Source organism: Mesocricetus auratus, unplaced genomic scaffold (assembly GCF_017639785.1).
Source record: "Mesocricetus auratus isolate SY011 unplaced genomic scaffold, BCM_Maur_2.0 Super-Scaffold_100018, whole genome shotgun sequence".
NCBI lineage: Eukaryota > Metazoa > Chordata > Mammalia > Rodentia > Cricetidae > Mesocricetus > Mesocricetus auratus.
This window is the reverse complement of record NW_024429199.1, coordinates 37,671,730-37,688,897: the sequence shown is the minus strand read 5'-3', so window position 1 is coordinate 37,688,897 and position 17,168 is coordinate 37,671,730. Positions and strand designations below refer to the sequence as shown.

Genomic DNA, 17,168 nt, shown 5'->3' with positions numbered 1-17,168 from the left:
GCAGGGGAGGAAAGTCCACTACATGATGCTCTCCCGCAGGGCTAGAGTGTCTCTTGGCTACTCAGAAATGTGGAAACGCTGTTTTGTTTTATCTCCTTCCACACTTTCTCTCTTTCCCATTTCCAGTCCAAAAACAATATTCCAAAAATGTTTTATTAATTATGTAACAGCTCGTGAAAGGACGCAGTACCCAAAACTCAATCTCAGACAGAGGAGAGTCAGGACCTTCATTTGGAGGGTGAGTGGGCACCAGACCTGACTGTGAGGGGAGCTAACGGTCATTGGCATTACACGGGCTCTCGGCACCGACGTGTGTACTGTGGACCCAGAGACCACTGCTGCGGTCGATTTGCCTAGACATCTTTCTTGCTCAGCAGCCTGAACATTTATCCCACTGAACATCTGTCTAAGAGGGAGGACTGATGGTGCATACTTGCTCCTGGAACCTTGAGCATCACACTTAAGAGGACAACCATTCCCCGGCAGTCCCTGGGACACCGTGGCCCTTGAGGGCAGCAGGAGGCCACCCTCACTGCTAAAGGCAACTCCTCTGCGGCAACTGCTTTCTGTTGCGGCTGCCAGTCTGCTCCGTCTCCGTACGACTCTATCATTGTCTTCAGACAAGAGGACCAGGGCAGTCTGACCTTGGTATAGGAGCTAACAGTAAACACAGCCCATCCTCACTGCTCTAATGGGTACCAGGGAAGCTGGGGGAAGAGAGTGATGCCTTAGGCCAGTGTAGGCTCAACTCTTGGCTTTCTGCCAGGAGATTCCCTCCGCAGGTCATTGGCATAGATCTTTCTCTTTTCACCCACCCTGAGCTCCTGGAATCTGATGTTATCTTGTCTTCCCAGGCCCAGTTTTTCTCCTTTGGTCATCTCTGAAACCGAGCAGCTAAATCTTGGAGACTGTCCAGGTTTCCCCCTTTATTACCTTAAGAACCACAGTGACATCGACTTTGATTTGTTTGTTTGGATGGGGACCTGTTTGGCCTTAAAGCTCTCAGTCCTTTCGCTTTATTGTTCCATATGCTGGACTTACAGGCTCATTTCAATTTATAAACTAAACAGTCTCCCTTCCTTTTCCCAGGGGCTCTAGAAATCACATTTGGCTAGATTACTAACGAAAGCACCCATCCCTAAGTAGAATCCACTTTGGAAGATTTTGGTACTTAGGAGGGTTACTGTGAGTTTGCGACCAGCCTGGCCTACATAGTAAGAATCGTTTCTCCTCATCACCTCCCCAAAAGAGTTTGTAGCCGTGTGAAAAGCTCAGCCAGTTACTGGAGGTTTTAGCCATTCAACACTCTCCATGTCCCAGCATTGCTGGATGGGATGTCCTGGGGCTCAGGCATCACCAACCTGGATACGGTTGTGTGGCCACCTCGCTGGGACAAGGGGGTCAGTCGTGCCCCTGGTTCAGATGTTGTATCATACTGCCCATTTTAAATCAATCATTAAGATTATATCCTGCAGTCTGTTTTTCCAAATTGTACAAAGAGACTATGTAACTCAGAATCATTAAGGTGGCTGGAGAAAAAAACCCATCCCGAGCACCACAGTGTCTTAGGAGACAATTCTGAAGGAAGCGGAATGCAGTTCCCATGTGAGTATGCTTGCCTTGCGTGGTCATTTCCCTAAGACTAGAAAAATATCTTCCTGCTTCACGAAGTTGGTCCATGTCCAGGGTATCCCTAGCCCTGGTCAACACTTGTCAAATGCTGCATAACCCATATTCTGTCAGATATAAGGACAACGCCTTCTTTACGATGAAGAAAAGTTTGTGTGTGTCCTTTTAATATGGGACCCACCACTAAGATGAAATAAAATGATATGCAATCTTAATATTGACAGAATACGGTAGGCGTGTTCATCATGATTTAATCAGGAAGGTCTAGCAATAGAGAAACGGTGTCTCAGTTTGATGATGAGGGAATTACCCATCACCAAAATCCAAATACCGGGGCTGGTGATAGAGCTCAGTTATTTCGTGTTGCTCAGCATCCTCAACACCCAAGCACTGCACAAAACCAGGTGGTCAGAGAGTGTAACCCCAGTGCTTGGGGGACAGAGGCAAGGGGATAAGTTCACACCACCCTTGGCTACACGGTGAGTCCACAGGCAGCCTGGACTACATGAGACCATGTTCCAATAAACAAAACCTCTAAAGCCTTGAGTTGTGCCTCCTGTCTTTGATGGACTAGAGACCCGTGTCACTTGAGTGGGCCGCCATCCGTACAAGCCAAGCATTGTGTCACCTACCTGGGTACCGGGGAGAGAGGTTGCAGTTTCAAGCAGTGCAGTCGCCACCTCCGGTGCTGCTGTTCTCGAAGCCATCTCCTGCCGCTGCTGATCATGTTCTTCAGGAGAGAGAGGGAGGGTGACAGGTCACCGCCAGGATATTGTGAGGGGTTATGAGGCCAAAGGAATCCCCAGGCAAGATAATTACCATAGGATATAAACAGCAACGCAATTCACATGCCATTAGCCTCGCAGACCTTGCTTGTGGGCTGGCAGATATATGCATTGTCAAAAAAAAAGCCTAACTAGTCACAAAAAGATACCAAGAATACAGATACAATTATCCTGAATGGAATTTTTTAAGTTTTTATTTGTGTGTGTATGCATGCTTACACATGGAGGTCAGAGGCTAACATCAGGTAAAGTTTCTTCTACTGTTCTCCAACTTATGCTTTTATAATTGATGAATTAATCCTTATTATATGTGTATGGGTGTTTTCCCTGCATGTATCATCTGTGCACCATGTGTACAGAATGCCCATGGAGGCCACAAGAGGTCACTGGATCCCATGGAGCTGGAGTCACAGATGGTTATGAAGTGCCGTCTGGATGCTGGGACCCAAACCTGGGTCCTCTGGAAGACCAGCCAGTGTGCTAACCACTGAACCACCTCTCCAGCCCTGCCACCTTAGTCCTGAGACATGATCTTCAACTGAACCAGGAACTACACTGCCTTCCCAGCAAGTCTCAGAAGTCCCTCTGTCTCTGTCTCTCTAGTGCTAGGATTACAGGCTCACACCACTGTTCCCTGCTTTTTATGTGGGTGCTGGGGTTCAAACTCAGTCCCCTCAGCTTGTGGTCCAAGCAGTTTATTGACTAAGCTATCTCTCTAGCCCCTTGGATGGATTCTTCATCTCAATTAGAAATGAAAAAAAAAATTGAAGACAACATAGCCTGCGTGAAAGATGAGCTTGGGCGCCCAGCTTCTACAATGTGGAATGCCATTTAATACAATCCTTCTGCAGTCTATTGGAATGTACATGGAACCCGAATTACTCCACAGTGACACATGCACATCTATATACATGTGAAACCAAGATAAACAGATGTAGCCTCCAGGCTCTGGTATCCTCAGAATGTTCAGAAGACACAGTTAAGAGCCGGGGACTTCAGGGTTCAGGCTACACAGGCGATGCTGGCTTGAAAAGATACCCACAAACTTTTAAAGAGCCCGAGGAGTTTCCCCTCTAAAGAAGCCTAGGTGATTTGCTTCTAACAAAAGCAGAAAGGGACAACAGGTGATTTCTTTCAGAAAACACACCCTTTGCTCTGTTTTGGGGTCACTCACGGTGGGAGAAGTTAGCTTGCAGCCCTATATAGAGGTCTACATCACGAGGAACAGAAACAGCCACTCGACAGCTAATCGGGAAGCCAGGGTCACATGTCAGCAGCCATGTGTGGCTGCACTGTCTCGGAAGTGAATTGCCAACCCTCAGCTAATCCCTGGATGGCATCTTGATTTCAGTCACTTGAGAGGCTCCAAGCTGGAATCACACAGCTAGCCACTCTGGAGTCTCTGATGCAGGAAAGCCATGGGACAAGGCCTGCTTCAAGTCTTGAGTTGCTACCTTTGAGAGGTGACACATTCCACAGACCATACCTTGGGTGTCTGCCACGCACACATCATGCGGTGGCAGGCAAGTAGAAAGCATCTGTGAGTCCCCATTTCCTCACATCAGATGGTCTTGACCTCAGGTGTGTGAAGGCAGAAAACACTAGCAACTACTAAGACACCCAAATGGCCATGTCAAACAAACCTGTATCCGCAGAGCTGCAGCAAGGAGACTCACGCTCTCTTCTGTAATGAGTCTGTCCACGGGGACCCCAGGAGACCCACCTCTCAGCTTCCCTGCAAAAACATCAAATAGGAAAAGGCTTACAACACATTGTCATTTACAAACAGCATACTGATTGTAAAAACCCAGCATACTGAATCATGGTGCCCATCAGGTATTGCCCAAGGAAGTTGGGAGGTCAGGGAATGTCTACAGGCAAGTGACTTCAGGCACAGCCTTGAGGCTCTCAGTGGGGGCTCTTTGTATTTTACATCAGAGTGATGCCCATGCCCACTTAAGCCGTTCACTCAGGGTAAATGGAGGCACAGTTTAACAAAGCGCAGTGCTTGGGAGGTATGTCACACTGAAGGACACAGAAACAATCTAGGCAGTCTCTTCAAGCACCCAAGTGTCATGCTGTGATCTACAAAAACCAATACTTAATTAGCTGGATGTGGTAACCCAGCCCTGAAAACCCAGCACTTGGAAAGTTGAGGCAGGAGAATAGACAGTTTGGAGCTATCCCAGACTGCATAGCAAAGTCTAGGCTACATAGCATAATCCTGTCTCAAGAATATAACTAAAAAGAATAGAGATATAAATATAATAGTAACTATAGACGATTCTAGTTGGGCCCGGTAGTCTAGTTACTATCCTAGCTACCCAGGAGGTAATCTTAATTACTCAGGAGGCTGAGGCAGGGACACTACAAGTCCAAGGCCAGCCAGGGGAAGATAGGCAGACTCCGTCTCAAAATTAACGAGCAAAGGACAGGAGCTACAGTGGTAGAGTACTTGCTTAGCACGCTCGAGACACTTACGGAGGCAGGGTGGAGCTCACCGATTCTGCTAGTCTTACGGAGGCAGGGTGGAGCTCGCCGATTCTGCTAGTCTAACTGGCCAGCTTGCTGCAGGGATCCCCTGTCTCTACCCCCAGAGCTGTGCTGCTGTGCCCACCTGACTTTCTGTAGGTGATGGAGCTCTGAACTCTGGTACTGATGCCTTGGTAGCAAGCACTTTATCCAATGAGTCACCTTCCCAGGCCCATAGGTTGGGTTTTTTAATTACCAAAAGAAAATTCCTGTCATAGAAATGTGACCCAATTTCCATCAAAAGCGACCATATTTTAGGATATTAACTTTAGGGATTATCTGGTGCTACTTTGGGTCTGTGGTGTCCCCAAAGGCCCACACGGAAAGGGCTGGTTCATCAGCCTGTGGCTCTACTGGGATGTGTTGGCATTTTAGGAAGGTGGTACCTGGCGGGAGGAAGCTGGGTCACTGGGGTCATGCCCTTTGGACTCTAGACCCTTCCACTTTCTGTGTGATTCCTTGCCACCACTCCTGACATGGGTACCGTACCGCCACAGGCCTAAAGCAATAGGTCTTGGTAATCATGGAATGAACTCTTGGAAACTATAAACCAAAACAGACTTTCTTCCTTATCAGTTGATTTTTTTTTCTTGATAATTTTTCAAAGTAACAGAAAGCTGACAGACATCCCTGGATTTCAAATTTGGGGAGCATTGATAAGAATTCCACTTTCTTAGGTAGTTAGCAATTACAAAATTTTTATAAGAAAAAACACATGTGAAATGCTATGGCCTGTACTCTCTCTTAGAGGAAAAAAAATGCTTCTAATAGTAATGCTTTTGAATTAAACAGTTTTCCTCTGATTCTGGACCATGCAACTCCTAAATTATGCACTCTGATGACAGTCCTTTGCAAGAAATTGCACAAAACACTTAAGAGTATGTGTTCCATGATGTTTTATTGTCAAATGCATTAAGAGTGTTGGAAAACCATATCCCCCAAGTATAGTTTAAAGATTAGCAATGCTTTGGCTTTATAAATCACAGCTAGGCAGAGGACAAGAGTCAAAGGATGGGAGAGATTTGTTTTGCTTTGTTTTAACCACTAGAGGCCTGCTCTTAAAATTCCTGTCCAACTGCTATGGAGAAGAAAAAACGGTACTGTTTATTCTCCTGTTTTTAAGCAATGGAGAATCAAGTAGGCTACATTCCAGGAGCTGGTATCAATTGTAAATGCATATTCCCAGAACATGAGGGACACAGTCATACAGCGATGAATTCCTATCACTTCAGCCTCTTGCACAACAAACACAGAGCTCAGGAAGAAAGAGACTATGCTACAGTTTTGAATAGCTGCATGAGGGTGGCTGTGTCTAAACCAGCTCATGGAGGGCTTTAAGGCACGATGAACAGCATGAAGAACAGATATAAGTAAAACAAAATACCCTTCCTTCCTTCCTTCCTTCCTTCCTTCCTTCCTTCCTTCCTTCCTTCCTTCCTTCCTTCCTTCCTTCCTTCCTTCCTGCCCTAAGGACAGCTGATTGAAGGGAAATAAATCTAAAGGAGGATACAATGCCGTGACCGGACCAGAAATCATGAGGAATTTGTGGGAGAAAGCCGCAAGAACAAACAGACTGATGAGAAGCCTGAATTGAGGACCAGCCCTGACCCTAATTCACACTCAGTTACACTCAACAAACACCAACAGATGCTGTCTGGATACCAGATCTGCTCACAAAAGCTGGGCAAATCGACTATGTTCACACACAGGGCTGACCTTAGCCTTTCAGGCACAATGAATGGACTAAGGCTTGCCATCTAATTCACACATGCTAGAAAAGTGAGTTATTACACACACACACACACACACACACACTCTCTCTCTCACATTCTCTCTCTCTCTCTCTCTCTCTCTCTCTCTCTCTCTCTCTCTCTCTCTCTCTCTCTCTCTCTCTCTCTCTCTCTCTCCTGGAAGTGGCTATCTAAATTTCAGCAATGCTTGTGGATATAATTTGCTTTTCCTTCTATTAGATTCAACTAAAACTATGCTTTTTCTTTTAATGGAAAAAATGTAATGGGGTCAGAAGATACTTTGATTTGATTCTATATACTTATTTATTGGGCAGGTTTGCTTTTATAGATCTTATATTCTTTCTGGAGTAGGGATAAATATTGACAGAATTGATTCCAGAGAATTTGAAGCCATTAAGATGGGGTGGGGGCTCAGGGAAGCAGGAATACGTTCCCGTACATTCTCCATACGTTTAAATGCTGATGGGACAGAGAAAGGAAAACACTTGCATGGGAAGGAAGAACTCCACCTGGAGGCTGTCCCCAGTCTGGGTATCCACAGCCTACAGCAGGTCCTATCCCAAAGCAAGGATGGCTCTTTTCTCTTCCCACCCAACACTCCCATTTAACTCATGGCTCCTCTGGGGGCAAGTCACTTTAAAAGACGGCATTCCAATTACAATGTTTTAAAATGGTGAGGACCAAAATTTGTACCGAAAGAAAAGCCAAGGCTTCTGTGTTATGCTGCTCCCTTCCTGGACTACCCTGGGAGGAGTGACCGACCACCAATACAGCCTTCCTCCTTACTGCTCAGGACCCGGCTGGGGCACAGTGGTAAGTGCTGTACCACCTTCCTATAACAAACCTATGCACTCACAGACAACTCTTTCTTTCATGGTTTTCCTTTCTAGGATGAGAAGCTACTCCAAAGTCACAATGGCAGAAACTGGAAACGAATTACAGTTAAACCTTAAACGAAACACCCAGTTATCTTTCTGGTTCCATACATTAATCTGTAAGGCAGAACGGTGACATAGAGTGAAGGGAGCCCCAGGGAATCCTCTAGTGAAAATTGCTGACAGTGCCCTCGAGAGCTCCCACCACCATTTCAACCTTCTGAATCCCACCATCAAACCGCAGTATACAATTTCTGTTCTTTTTTTTTAAGACTGTAAGTTATAAAGAAATGAAAATAGTGGTTCACGCCTTTAATCCCAGCACTCAGGAGGCAGAGGCAGGCGGATCTCTGTGAGTTCGAGGCCAGCATGGTCTACAGATCAAGTTCCAGGACAACCTCCAAAGCAGTACAGGAAAACCCTGTCTCGAAAAATCAAAAAAGAAGAAGGAGGAGGAGGAAAGAAAGAAAGGAAGAACAAATGATAGAAAGAAAGAAAGAAAGAAAGAAAGAAAGAAAGGAAGAGAGAGAGAGAGAAAGGGAAATAATGTAGACATTAGAATTACCTTATATAACTTTGCTGCCTCAAAGAGCAAACTGAGGAGGAATTAAGACACTACGTGCATAACCTAAACGGCTTAAGCCTTTTTTTTGAGAAGGTGCTGATGCGTCCAAGGCTGACCTTAAACTCCTGACCCTCTGCCTCCACCTCACCAGCACTGGGATCCCAGCTGTGCATCACCACTTCAGATTTTGTGCCAAGGTGGGGATCAAATCCAGAGCCCTGTGTATGTGTGCCAGGCAAGAACTCTCCAGCCCTGGTTTAAAGGCAGCTAACTGAATGTAGTGCGAATGAACTAAAAATTGAACTAGAAAATTGTTGGTGTGTCTCAGAAAGTGATGTATGTGGGAAGCTGGGCAACAGAGACATGGATCTCAGAATAAAGTGGTCCTTGGTCAAGCAATGAGACTCCATCTCGAAAGCAAAACAACAAAATCTCACACCAGTGAAACAACTGTCTTCTCTCTGAATAACATAACCCCATGCTTGACCTTTCTACTACAACAAACTGTCTTCCTTCAGGGCCACAAAAGGGAAAACCCAGGGTCCCCTGCATCACCCAGCCTGTTGCTCTGAGTCCCGGGAGACAACTCAGGACTTTTCTCTCACTCCACAGTAGACACCACGTTTTCAGCACAGGATAACTCTCTGTAAACTTGAGTTAAACACAAAGATGTTGCTGTTTGGTTCTGTTTTCTGGACCCAAGACTAAAGACCAGCTCCTCTGTCCGATGGAGTATACCAGGTCCCTATGTCTTACAACATGGTGTACAAAATGGCTGTATGTAGGGCAAATTCTGTTCTTTAGCAATCAAGGGGCTCCAAGATCACAACATTTCTTCCTTTAAAAATATCTTTTAAAGCTGGGCGTTGTTGGCCATGCCTTTAATCCCAGCACCCGGGAGGCAGAGGCAGGCGGATCTCTGTGAGTTCGAGACCAGCCTGGACTACCAAGTGAGTTCCAGGACAGCCTCCAAAGCCACAGAGAAACCCTGTCTTGAAAAAAAAAAAAAAAAAAAATCTTTTAAAGCTGGGCGTTGTTGGCCATGCCTTTAATCCCAGCACCCGGGAGGCAGAGGCAGGTGGATCTTTGTGAGTTTGAGACCAGCCTGGTCTACACAAGCTAGTTCCAGGACAGCCTCCAAAGCCATAGAGAAACCCTGTCTCGAAAGACAAAAAAAAAAAAAAAAAAAAAAAAAAAATTTAAGTAATAAAGCAGTTGACAGCATAGCCAGAACACAGAATGCAGAATTTCTGTGTCTACTTTCCACGTGTTCAGTCCATGTGAGAGCAGAATGAAAGACTTGGTCTAACTGTTGTCTGAGCACAACTTCAGGGACAATGACCATCAGGAAACTCTCCTAGGATTAGGTAGCAATAACACGACCCCGCCCCCACCAGACCATAACCTCCCAGATTCTGTCTCCCTGGGGAGAGGGGGCGGCGGAGCTGCTGGATCACTGTGAGAAGGACAATCTCATTAAAGATTCTCACCTTCACCCAGCCACAGTGTACTAGAAAAATCTGGCCTTGAGTTTAAACAGAAGTGCTCCTCTCTTGAATAATGATTCCAGAGCTATCTGCTCATTTGTTTTAAGTGGCAAGATTATGAAGAAAGAGGAGGAGGCAAGGGGACCTTTTCCCAACTTCCTCATGGGTTAAGTCTTCATAGTCACCCGAGTCACTAAAATGAGAACTTTTGACCATTTGGAATGTTCTACAGCCACACGAGCAGCCCTTGAAATGGCCGTGTATGTTATCAGAATACAGTCCCGTGCCTGCCTTTGGTCTTTTCTGATCCCACCTTCGTGTGGTGAGCAGAGAGACCAAGATGCCAGTGGAGGTGGTCCCCTCCCCCACCCTGCCAGAATGCCTCTGCAGGCCTCTGGTATCTGACAGACAGGACACCTGTGACCAAGGGGACAATCTGGATATGTGAGAGGCGAGGAAAGACTCTGCCATTTCTAGTCTGCCTCGTACATATCCAGATTGTCCCCTTGGGGTCAGTCCAGCCGCCTGCTCTGCAGACTCACACTGACGGCAGTTGGCATCTCACGAACATGCTGTGGTGTTTGAAATACATGGCCCCCAAAGGGAGTGTCACTATTAGGGGGTGCGGCCTTGTTGGAGGAAGTGTGTCACTGGGGGCAGGCTTGGAGGTCTCTTTTGCTCAAGTTTTCCTCAGTGAGACTGTCAGTTGACTTCCTGTTGCCTGCAAGATGGAGAACTCTCAGCTCCAGCACCAGGCCTGCCTGCACGCTGCCATGCTCTCCTTCACGATCATAATGGGCTGAACCTCTGAAGCTGTAAGCGACCCACCCTCAATGAAATGTTTCTTTGTAAGAGTTTCCATGGTCATGGTGTCTCTTCACAGCAATTGAAAGCCAAACTAAGGCACACGTCCTCTCCTGAAGAAGCAAGATGACCATTTCCCCCAATGCCATTGCCCCCCTTGCCCCACCAAGGTAAAGCTAAGTACCTGACAAGATGTCATGGAAGCAATTGAGGACAGTGGCTCCTGATGGGATCCACGCAGCAGGGATCTCTTCCGGCTTAGGCGAGCCTAAGACCACAATGTCTGCCTCTTGAAGCTAAAAGGAGAAAAAGAGAGAAAACCACACACATTAATCTATAGCATAAAGACATGACTAACTTCTGATGTGACATGCCTCCAAAGTAACAGGCCATTTTAATAAAAGACCAGGAGTTTTGTTCCAAACTGTGGGCCTGGTCTAAGTCCCTGAACCAATAAGCATATCTCAGTATAAGCAGAACATGACTACACCTCTTACAAAGAGGGACTTTAAAAGCCTGAGTGTTTATGCCACATAGTATTATCGTTTCTGTGTCCCATTATTATCGTTTCTGTGTCCCATCCCTCTACAGGAAGAAAACAGAGGATTGGGAAGTGCAAGCACGAGGACCCAAGATCAAATCCCCAAAACTCACATATAACCAGACCTGGTAGTATAGCTGTATTCCATCTACCTGGCGGTAGAGACAGAATTCCCCCAAAACTAGCAGGCCAGCTAGACTGGGTCACGCATTGGCAAAAGATCAAAGAGATAGTGTCTCAAACAAGGTGAAATGAACCCTGACCTCCACACACTTCCTGTGGCCTCACACTCAAGCAAGCACGCACACACTCTTTTTACTTATACTGTACACAGTGTTCTGCCTGCATGTATGTCTGCTAGATGGAAGAGGGCACCAGATCTCATTATGGATGGTTATGAGCCACCATGTGGGTGCTGGGAACCGAACTCAGGACCTCTGGAAGAGCAGTCATTGCTCTTAACTTCTGAACCATCTCTCCAGCCCAGCATGCACACACTCTTATGTACACAGGTATGTACACACACACACACACACACACACACACACACACACACACACACACGAGGGAGGGAGGGAGACTTAAAAAGAAAGAGAAGGGAAATAGATGTCTCTGCTGAAACAACTGTCTTCCTCCTCTGCATGGCCACGACACAGGGAAAGTGCACTGAGACACTTGGAGCCTCCATCCCCAGCAATCTGACCAGTTCAAGCCATACACCACCCCTGCAGACAGATCTGCAAAGCAGCTACAACTTTGTGGGTGATGTTATGTGTAGGGGAAAAGTGATCTGGTGGGAAGATGATTGTAAACATCTGTTTCAAAGAGCCATTTCTCATTTACATACTTAAATGAATGTCATAAATTCAACCCCAGCAATCCTCAAAGGAAATGCAAAAATGTTTAACACTGCCTCCGGAGCAGCAGATAAGAAACACCATTTTGCTAGATTTTCCTGCACGAGGGCGTTTCCTGCACAAAACCAGAATGTGTTAAAACACTTCTTGCAAGGATGTCTAGAAGAACAATGCTGAAGTGTTCATTTTGGGAAAAGCCAGGGATCATAACTTCGAACAAGTCCCCCAAGACCCCTCAGGTTCCTGCATGTGGTGTCTTTGATACTATCCATTCTCTGCATTACTCATAAATCTTGAGAACTTTATTCCGGTTCCTTAGCTTCGTACCTACAGGCATTGCTAAAGTGGCTGCGCTAATAAGCAATCGGGGGCAGTTAATCCCACACAGAAGGGGCAAACTCCCCTCTCTTAGCCATGATCACAGGGTAGATGCTAATTCTTTCTGGAAAGAAGACGTGGCAGATGCTTAGATCAATAAATAACCCACCGAGGATGGGGCAAATGAGCTCAAATTCAAGAATTATCGTCTCCTTGGCCGCTCCAACTTCCCTGTCCCCACGTGGGAAAGGCCTTGGCTAGAGTCTGACTTGAAACTTTACCTCATAACAAAATATTGCTTTCTCTGTGGAGACTAGAGTAGCATAGCTAGAGGGAACCGCCCACTCCCCAGGCAGAGGACCAAATGTTAAAACAATAGTAAGACACTGATACATGAACATTAATTAATGTGGAGTACATGGGGTACAGTGCGGTTTAGGCAACGCGAAAACTATTCCAGCGATCCTTATGGGGCGGGGGTATCAAATATGGGGGGAAGGAGAGAGGCAGATGCAATCTGGAAGGTCACATGAGAGTGTGGCTTTTTCTATCTAGCAAAAGCAATGCATTTAAAGACCATGGTAAGAACAGCCCCATCATCATGACTAGAGGGGACATACATCACCTCTCTAGCAATGTGTTTCAGGGGGGAATAAATAAGGGTCTTGGGTTTGATGGATTATAGCTGGCACAAGCAAACCAAGACACAAAAAAGGTAAACAACTCCCTCCCACCAATCAAAGCAAGAACCCAGTTGATGGGCTGACCAGATGACTCAGTGGGTAAAGGCTCCTGACACCGAAGATCGAGTTTACTCCCCGGTGCCCAGGTGATGGTGGCAGAGAAATGAGTCCCACAAGTTGTTTTGTGTGCTCCACAGGCAAGCTGGTGCATGTGTGCCATCCCCCCATCAATAAACAGAAATGCATTTTTTTTTTAAGTTGAAAGCTTTTTAGCACTGGAGAGTTATGGAACTTGCTTCCACGTCTTTTGAATGTTACCAGCCCAGTTAAGAATATGAAGTTTAGAGCCTGGAGAGATAGCTCAAATGGTTGAGAGCACTGACTGCTCTTCCAAAGGTCCCAAGTTCAATTCCCAGCGTCCACATGACAGTTTATAACTGTCCGTAGCTCCAGTTCCAGGGGATTTTACACCTCACACAGACACACATGCAGATGAAAACCCAATGTACATTAAGTAAATTAATCTTTAAAAAAAAGAATATGAAGTTTAAATGAAGAACTCTATTTAAAAACAAACACAAGGGCTGGTTGGTGATGGCGCACTTGGGAGACAGGCGGATCTCTGTGAGTTCAGAGTTCAAGAGTTCAAGAATTCAGAGTTCAAGCCTGGTCTACAAGAGCTAGTTTCAGGACAGGCTCCAAAGCTACAGAAGGAAACCCTATCTTGAAAAACAAAACAAAACAACAACAAAACAAACACAAGCCTGGGCGATGGTGACCCACACCTTTAATCCCAGGACTCAGGAGATTGAAGCAATCGGATCTCTGTGAGTTCAAGGCCAGTCTGGTCTACAGAGCTAGTTCCAGGACAGCCAGGACTACATAGAGAAATCCTGTCTCAGAAAACCAAAAACCCAAAAACCAAAGATACACTTTAAAAAATTATACTGAATAGTGAGACTAAATGAAATTTAGGGTTCTTCATTGAAAATCTTCATTCACCTCATGATTTATTCATTCATTCATTAATTCATTAATTCATATTTATTTGTTTGTTTGTTTATTTATTTGTAACTGGGAGTATAAAGGTAAAAACCCTGTGGCCGGGTGCAGATGGCTCTTCAGGATGAGGAGACACAGAGCAAGCTATGGAGATATGAGCAGAAAACAGCATCCAATCGCTACTTATTTTCCTCCATATCTTGGAATGTAAGCTCTATTGGTATTTAGTGTCTGAATGGACATCTGACACTCAGTCAGCACATGGGTCATCCCAACTGTCACACACACACCAAACAGAGGGCTACTGAGGGAAGGGGAGGGACCCACCACACTCATATGACCCCTCACATGATCTTTAACTTCTAAAAGGAGGTACATTAGGCTCAGTGACTTTACAGATCCTATAAGGCTCCATGATAGATTCCCCCAAAGTGCCGTGTGAGGAGAGAAGTGTCCATGAACACCCTGTGTAACATGGAGGTTCCTGGACCATCTCTTAGCATCATTCTAAAAAGAATTCCATATTTGTTTTTTTTAGAAAGTGTCGCTTTTGTTTTAGAAAAGCGTCAATATTTCCAAAATTGCTGATGTTTTCTTAACAACAGACAGGGATTTGGATAAGCAAGATTCATGTTTAAAGAATAAAATATGCTCCATTTATTAGTGCCTGGAAAGAACCACAGCCTGCAGGAGTATTCAAACAATGAAACATGTAACTGCAAACCCAAGCCTCACAGTAACGTAACTGCCCTCCCGAATCCCATGTGAGCACTGCACAATTAAGGTCTGATTCTGTGAAAATGCGCTACCTCTTGGGAAGGCAAGTACAGGATCACACAAGGCATATTACACACGTGAACATATCAGTATGAATTTTATATTTTTAAAGATTACCCTTTCTTGCTCTCCTTTCTAACCATTATGCATGCATTTGCTTCCATGAATGCAATATTAGCTAGGATTTGCATGAGAGAAGACATGTTTGCTTTTTTTTTTCTGAGATTGGGGGACTTCTATTAGTTTTATGCATTCTAAATCCACTCATTTTCCTGCAAATTGTGTGATGTTAGTTTTCTTTAGAGCTACAAAACGGAATCACTTTACATATGCGCCAGAGTTTTATTATCCATCCATTCACCTGTTGCCGGACAACTCTTTGGCTCCATTTCCTTGCTCTAGAGATGAGAGCAGCAAGGGACAAGAGAAACCTGTTGCTGCTTTGAGACCTGTAACCAGAGCCTTCTTGTCAACTTGGATCCTTGAAAGTCATAATTCTGAAATTCATGAGACGGCTCATTTGTTGTCCCTGAATCTCCAAGAGTACTAAGCCAGGAACCCAAAAACATTGAAACATGCTCCCTGCCTGCTACCCTACTTAAGGAATAATTCTAAAATGTTTTTCATTGTTGTTGGATAAGCATAACCCTAAAAATGTAACAAAAACAAGTGGGGGTCAGACTGATCTGTGCTGTGTGAGATCTGTCTCAGGAAGATTTCTCAGGAGGTAGGATTAGGATGGGTAGCGGGAGAGAGGAGACACGAGATACTGAGACACCTGAGGGGACCAGACATTGGGGCTGAAACTGAGACTTGTCAGGGAGCAGTGGGGAAGTGTGGAGCCATCTGGGACCCACCCCATACTGAGCCAAGGAAGAGCTAGAAGGCAGAGTAAGATTGCTAAGTTCATCTTTGGGAGGTACTAATGTTAATTAGTAAGAGGGGAGTTCGGTATGGCACAGGATACGGTGGGGGGCGTGGCACAGGCGTTAGGAAAAGAGGGTGTGGCCCTGCAGGGTAAGGGAAAGGGAAGAGGTTGAGATTTATGCCAAAAATACATTCCCGGCAACTAGGAATTGATAGGTAATTTTACCACAGCAAACACTCATGGCACACTCGTTGCATTTGAATAGCATGTGCAGGCTGTGTTCATTAGCAGAGTCCCTGTCTATTCCCAAAATTTTAAAACTTAGGATGCCTAACATTTGATTTGAAACTAGCTGAGTCTAGGGCCATACCACCCGAGCGTGCCAGATCTTCATCTGATATTGGCTGAGCAAATGCCATAAGGCTATGCTCTGTATCGGTGAACCAATGGTCACGTTTTCCTGCATTAACAAAACAAGGAACATGGAAAGAGCTGTAACGACTCTACAATGTCAGGCAGCTCAGATGGTTTCATTCAGATGGCGTCAGGCTTTGGCAAGATAAGAGGATGAGAGTCGTAACAGAGGTATTTCCCCCTCTCTGTGCCCACCCAGTGACCTCACCCTGGGAGAATTGTTTTCCTTGCAGACATTGTGTGTATTTCTGTTGTCTACCCTCTCTGGTGACCAGTAAAACAGATTATTGGCTTTTAAAACCTTAAGGCTTATTTCATAAATCAGAATGACTGCAAGCCAAAGGGGCAACAGAGAATTATACTTGCACATCTACCAACATTCCCTGAAGGATAATAAATGACCTTCCTTTTCCTCAACTTTCCTAAATTCAACTCTTACTTCATCATTCTGATGCATGTCTAAGCTATTCAGTTGTGTCCAGAAATGCTAGGAAAGACAGTCTCCTTTGAAGTGAACTTTACATCTCCAATTAGATAGGGCTGGGAATGTAGTTCAGCTGCTTTTGTGCTTATCTGGCATGCAGGAAGCTGGGATTCCATAAAATCAGGCGTGGTAGCACACATCTGTAATCCCTGAACTTGGGAGGTACAGGGATGAGGACCAGAAGCTCAAAGCCATCCTTGGCTACAGGACAGTGGTTCTCAACCTTCCCAGTGCCGAGACCCCTGAATGTAGTGGTGGTGAGCCCCTACCATAAAACCATTTTCGTTGCTACTTCAAAACCCTAATTTTGCTATTATGAATATGAATCGTAATGTAAACACCTGATATGCAAATGGTCTTAGGTGACCCCTGTGAAAGGGTCATTCAGCCCTCACAGGGGTCAAGACCCGCAGGTTGAGAACTGATAATATAGAGCAAGTTTGGGGGTAGCCTGGGAAAAATGAGACCCTATCTAACCACACACACACACACGCACACACACACACACACAACCACCACCATCACTAACAACAAAAGTACCCTAGTTGTCAGGGAAGATGGTTTTTTAAAAAAAGAAAACAACACAGCCTCAGATTCAATAATATATATGCTTTCAAAGAAGGAGGATAGCATGAGGGATGAGAGAGAAAGGAAGAGAGAGTTGTGGTGAAGGCTCCGGAGGGGGAGTGGGTGGGCCTCAGAATGTTCCTTCACACTGACCACACGTCTGCACGCACACGGATGGTGTGGCAGGAATAAGGCTTTGCATCTCCTGCCATTTATGCTAACTCTCCCT

At 45.4% G+C, this 17,168-nt stretch overlaps 1 protein-coding gene across 1 annotated transcript in view; it reads right to left on the bottom strand.

Moving 5' to 3' along the window:
* Mthfd1l (methylenetetrahydrofolate dehydrogenase (NADP+ dependent) 1 like) overlaps window positions 1-17,168 on the bottom strand; it is a 157,730-nt gene that overhangs the window by 119,957 nt on the left and 20,605 nt on the right. The window contains exons 8-10 of the mRNA XM_040728145.1: window positions 10,613-10,724; window positions 4,058-4,149; window positions 2,262-2,359 (exon numbers count right to left, since the gene is read on the bottom strand). Coding sequence (XP_040584079.1) covers window positions 2,262-2,359; window positions 4,058-4,149; window positions 10,613-10,724 — 302 coding nt within the window. The remainder of the gene's footprint in view (window positions 1-2,261; window positions 2,360-4,057; window positions 4,150-10,612; window positions 10,725-17,168) is intronic.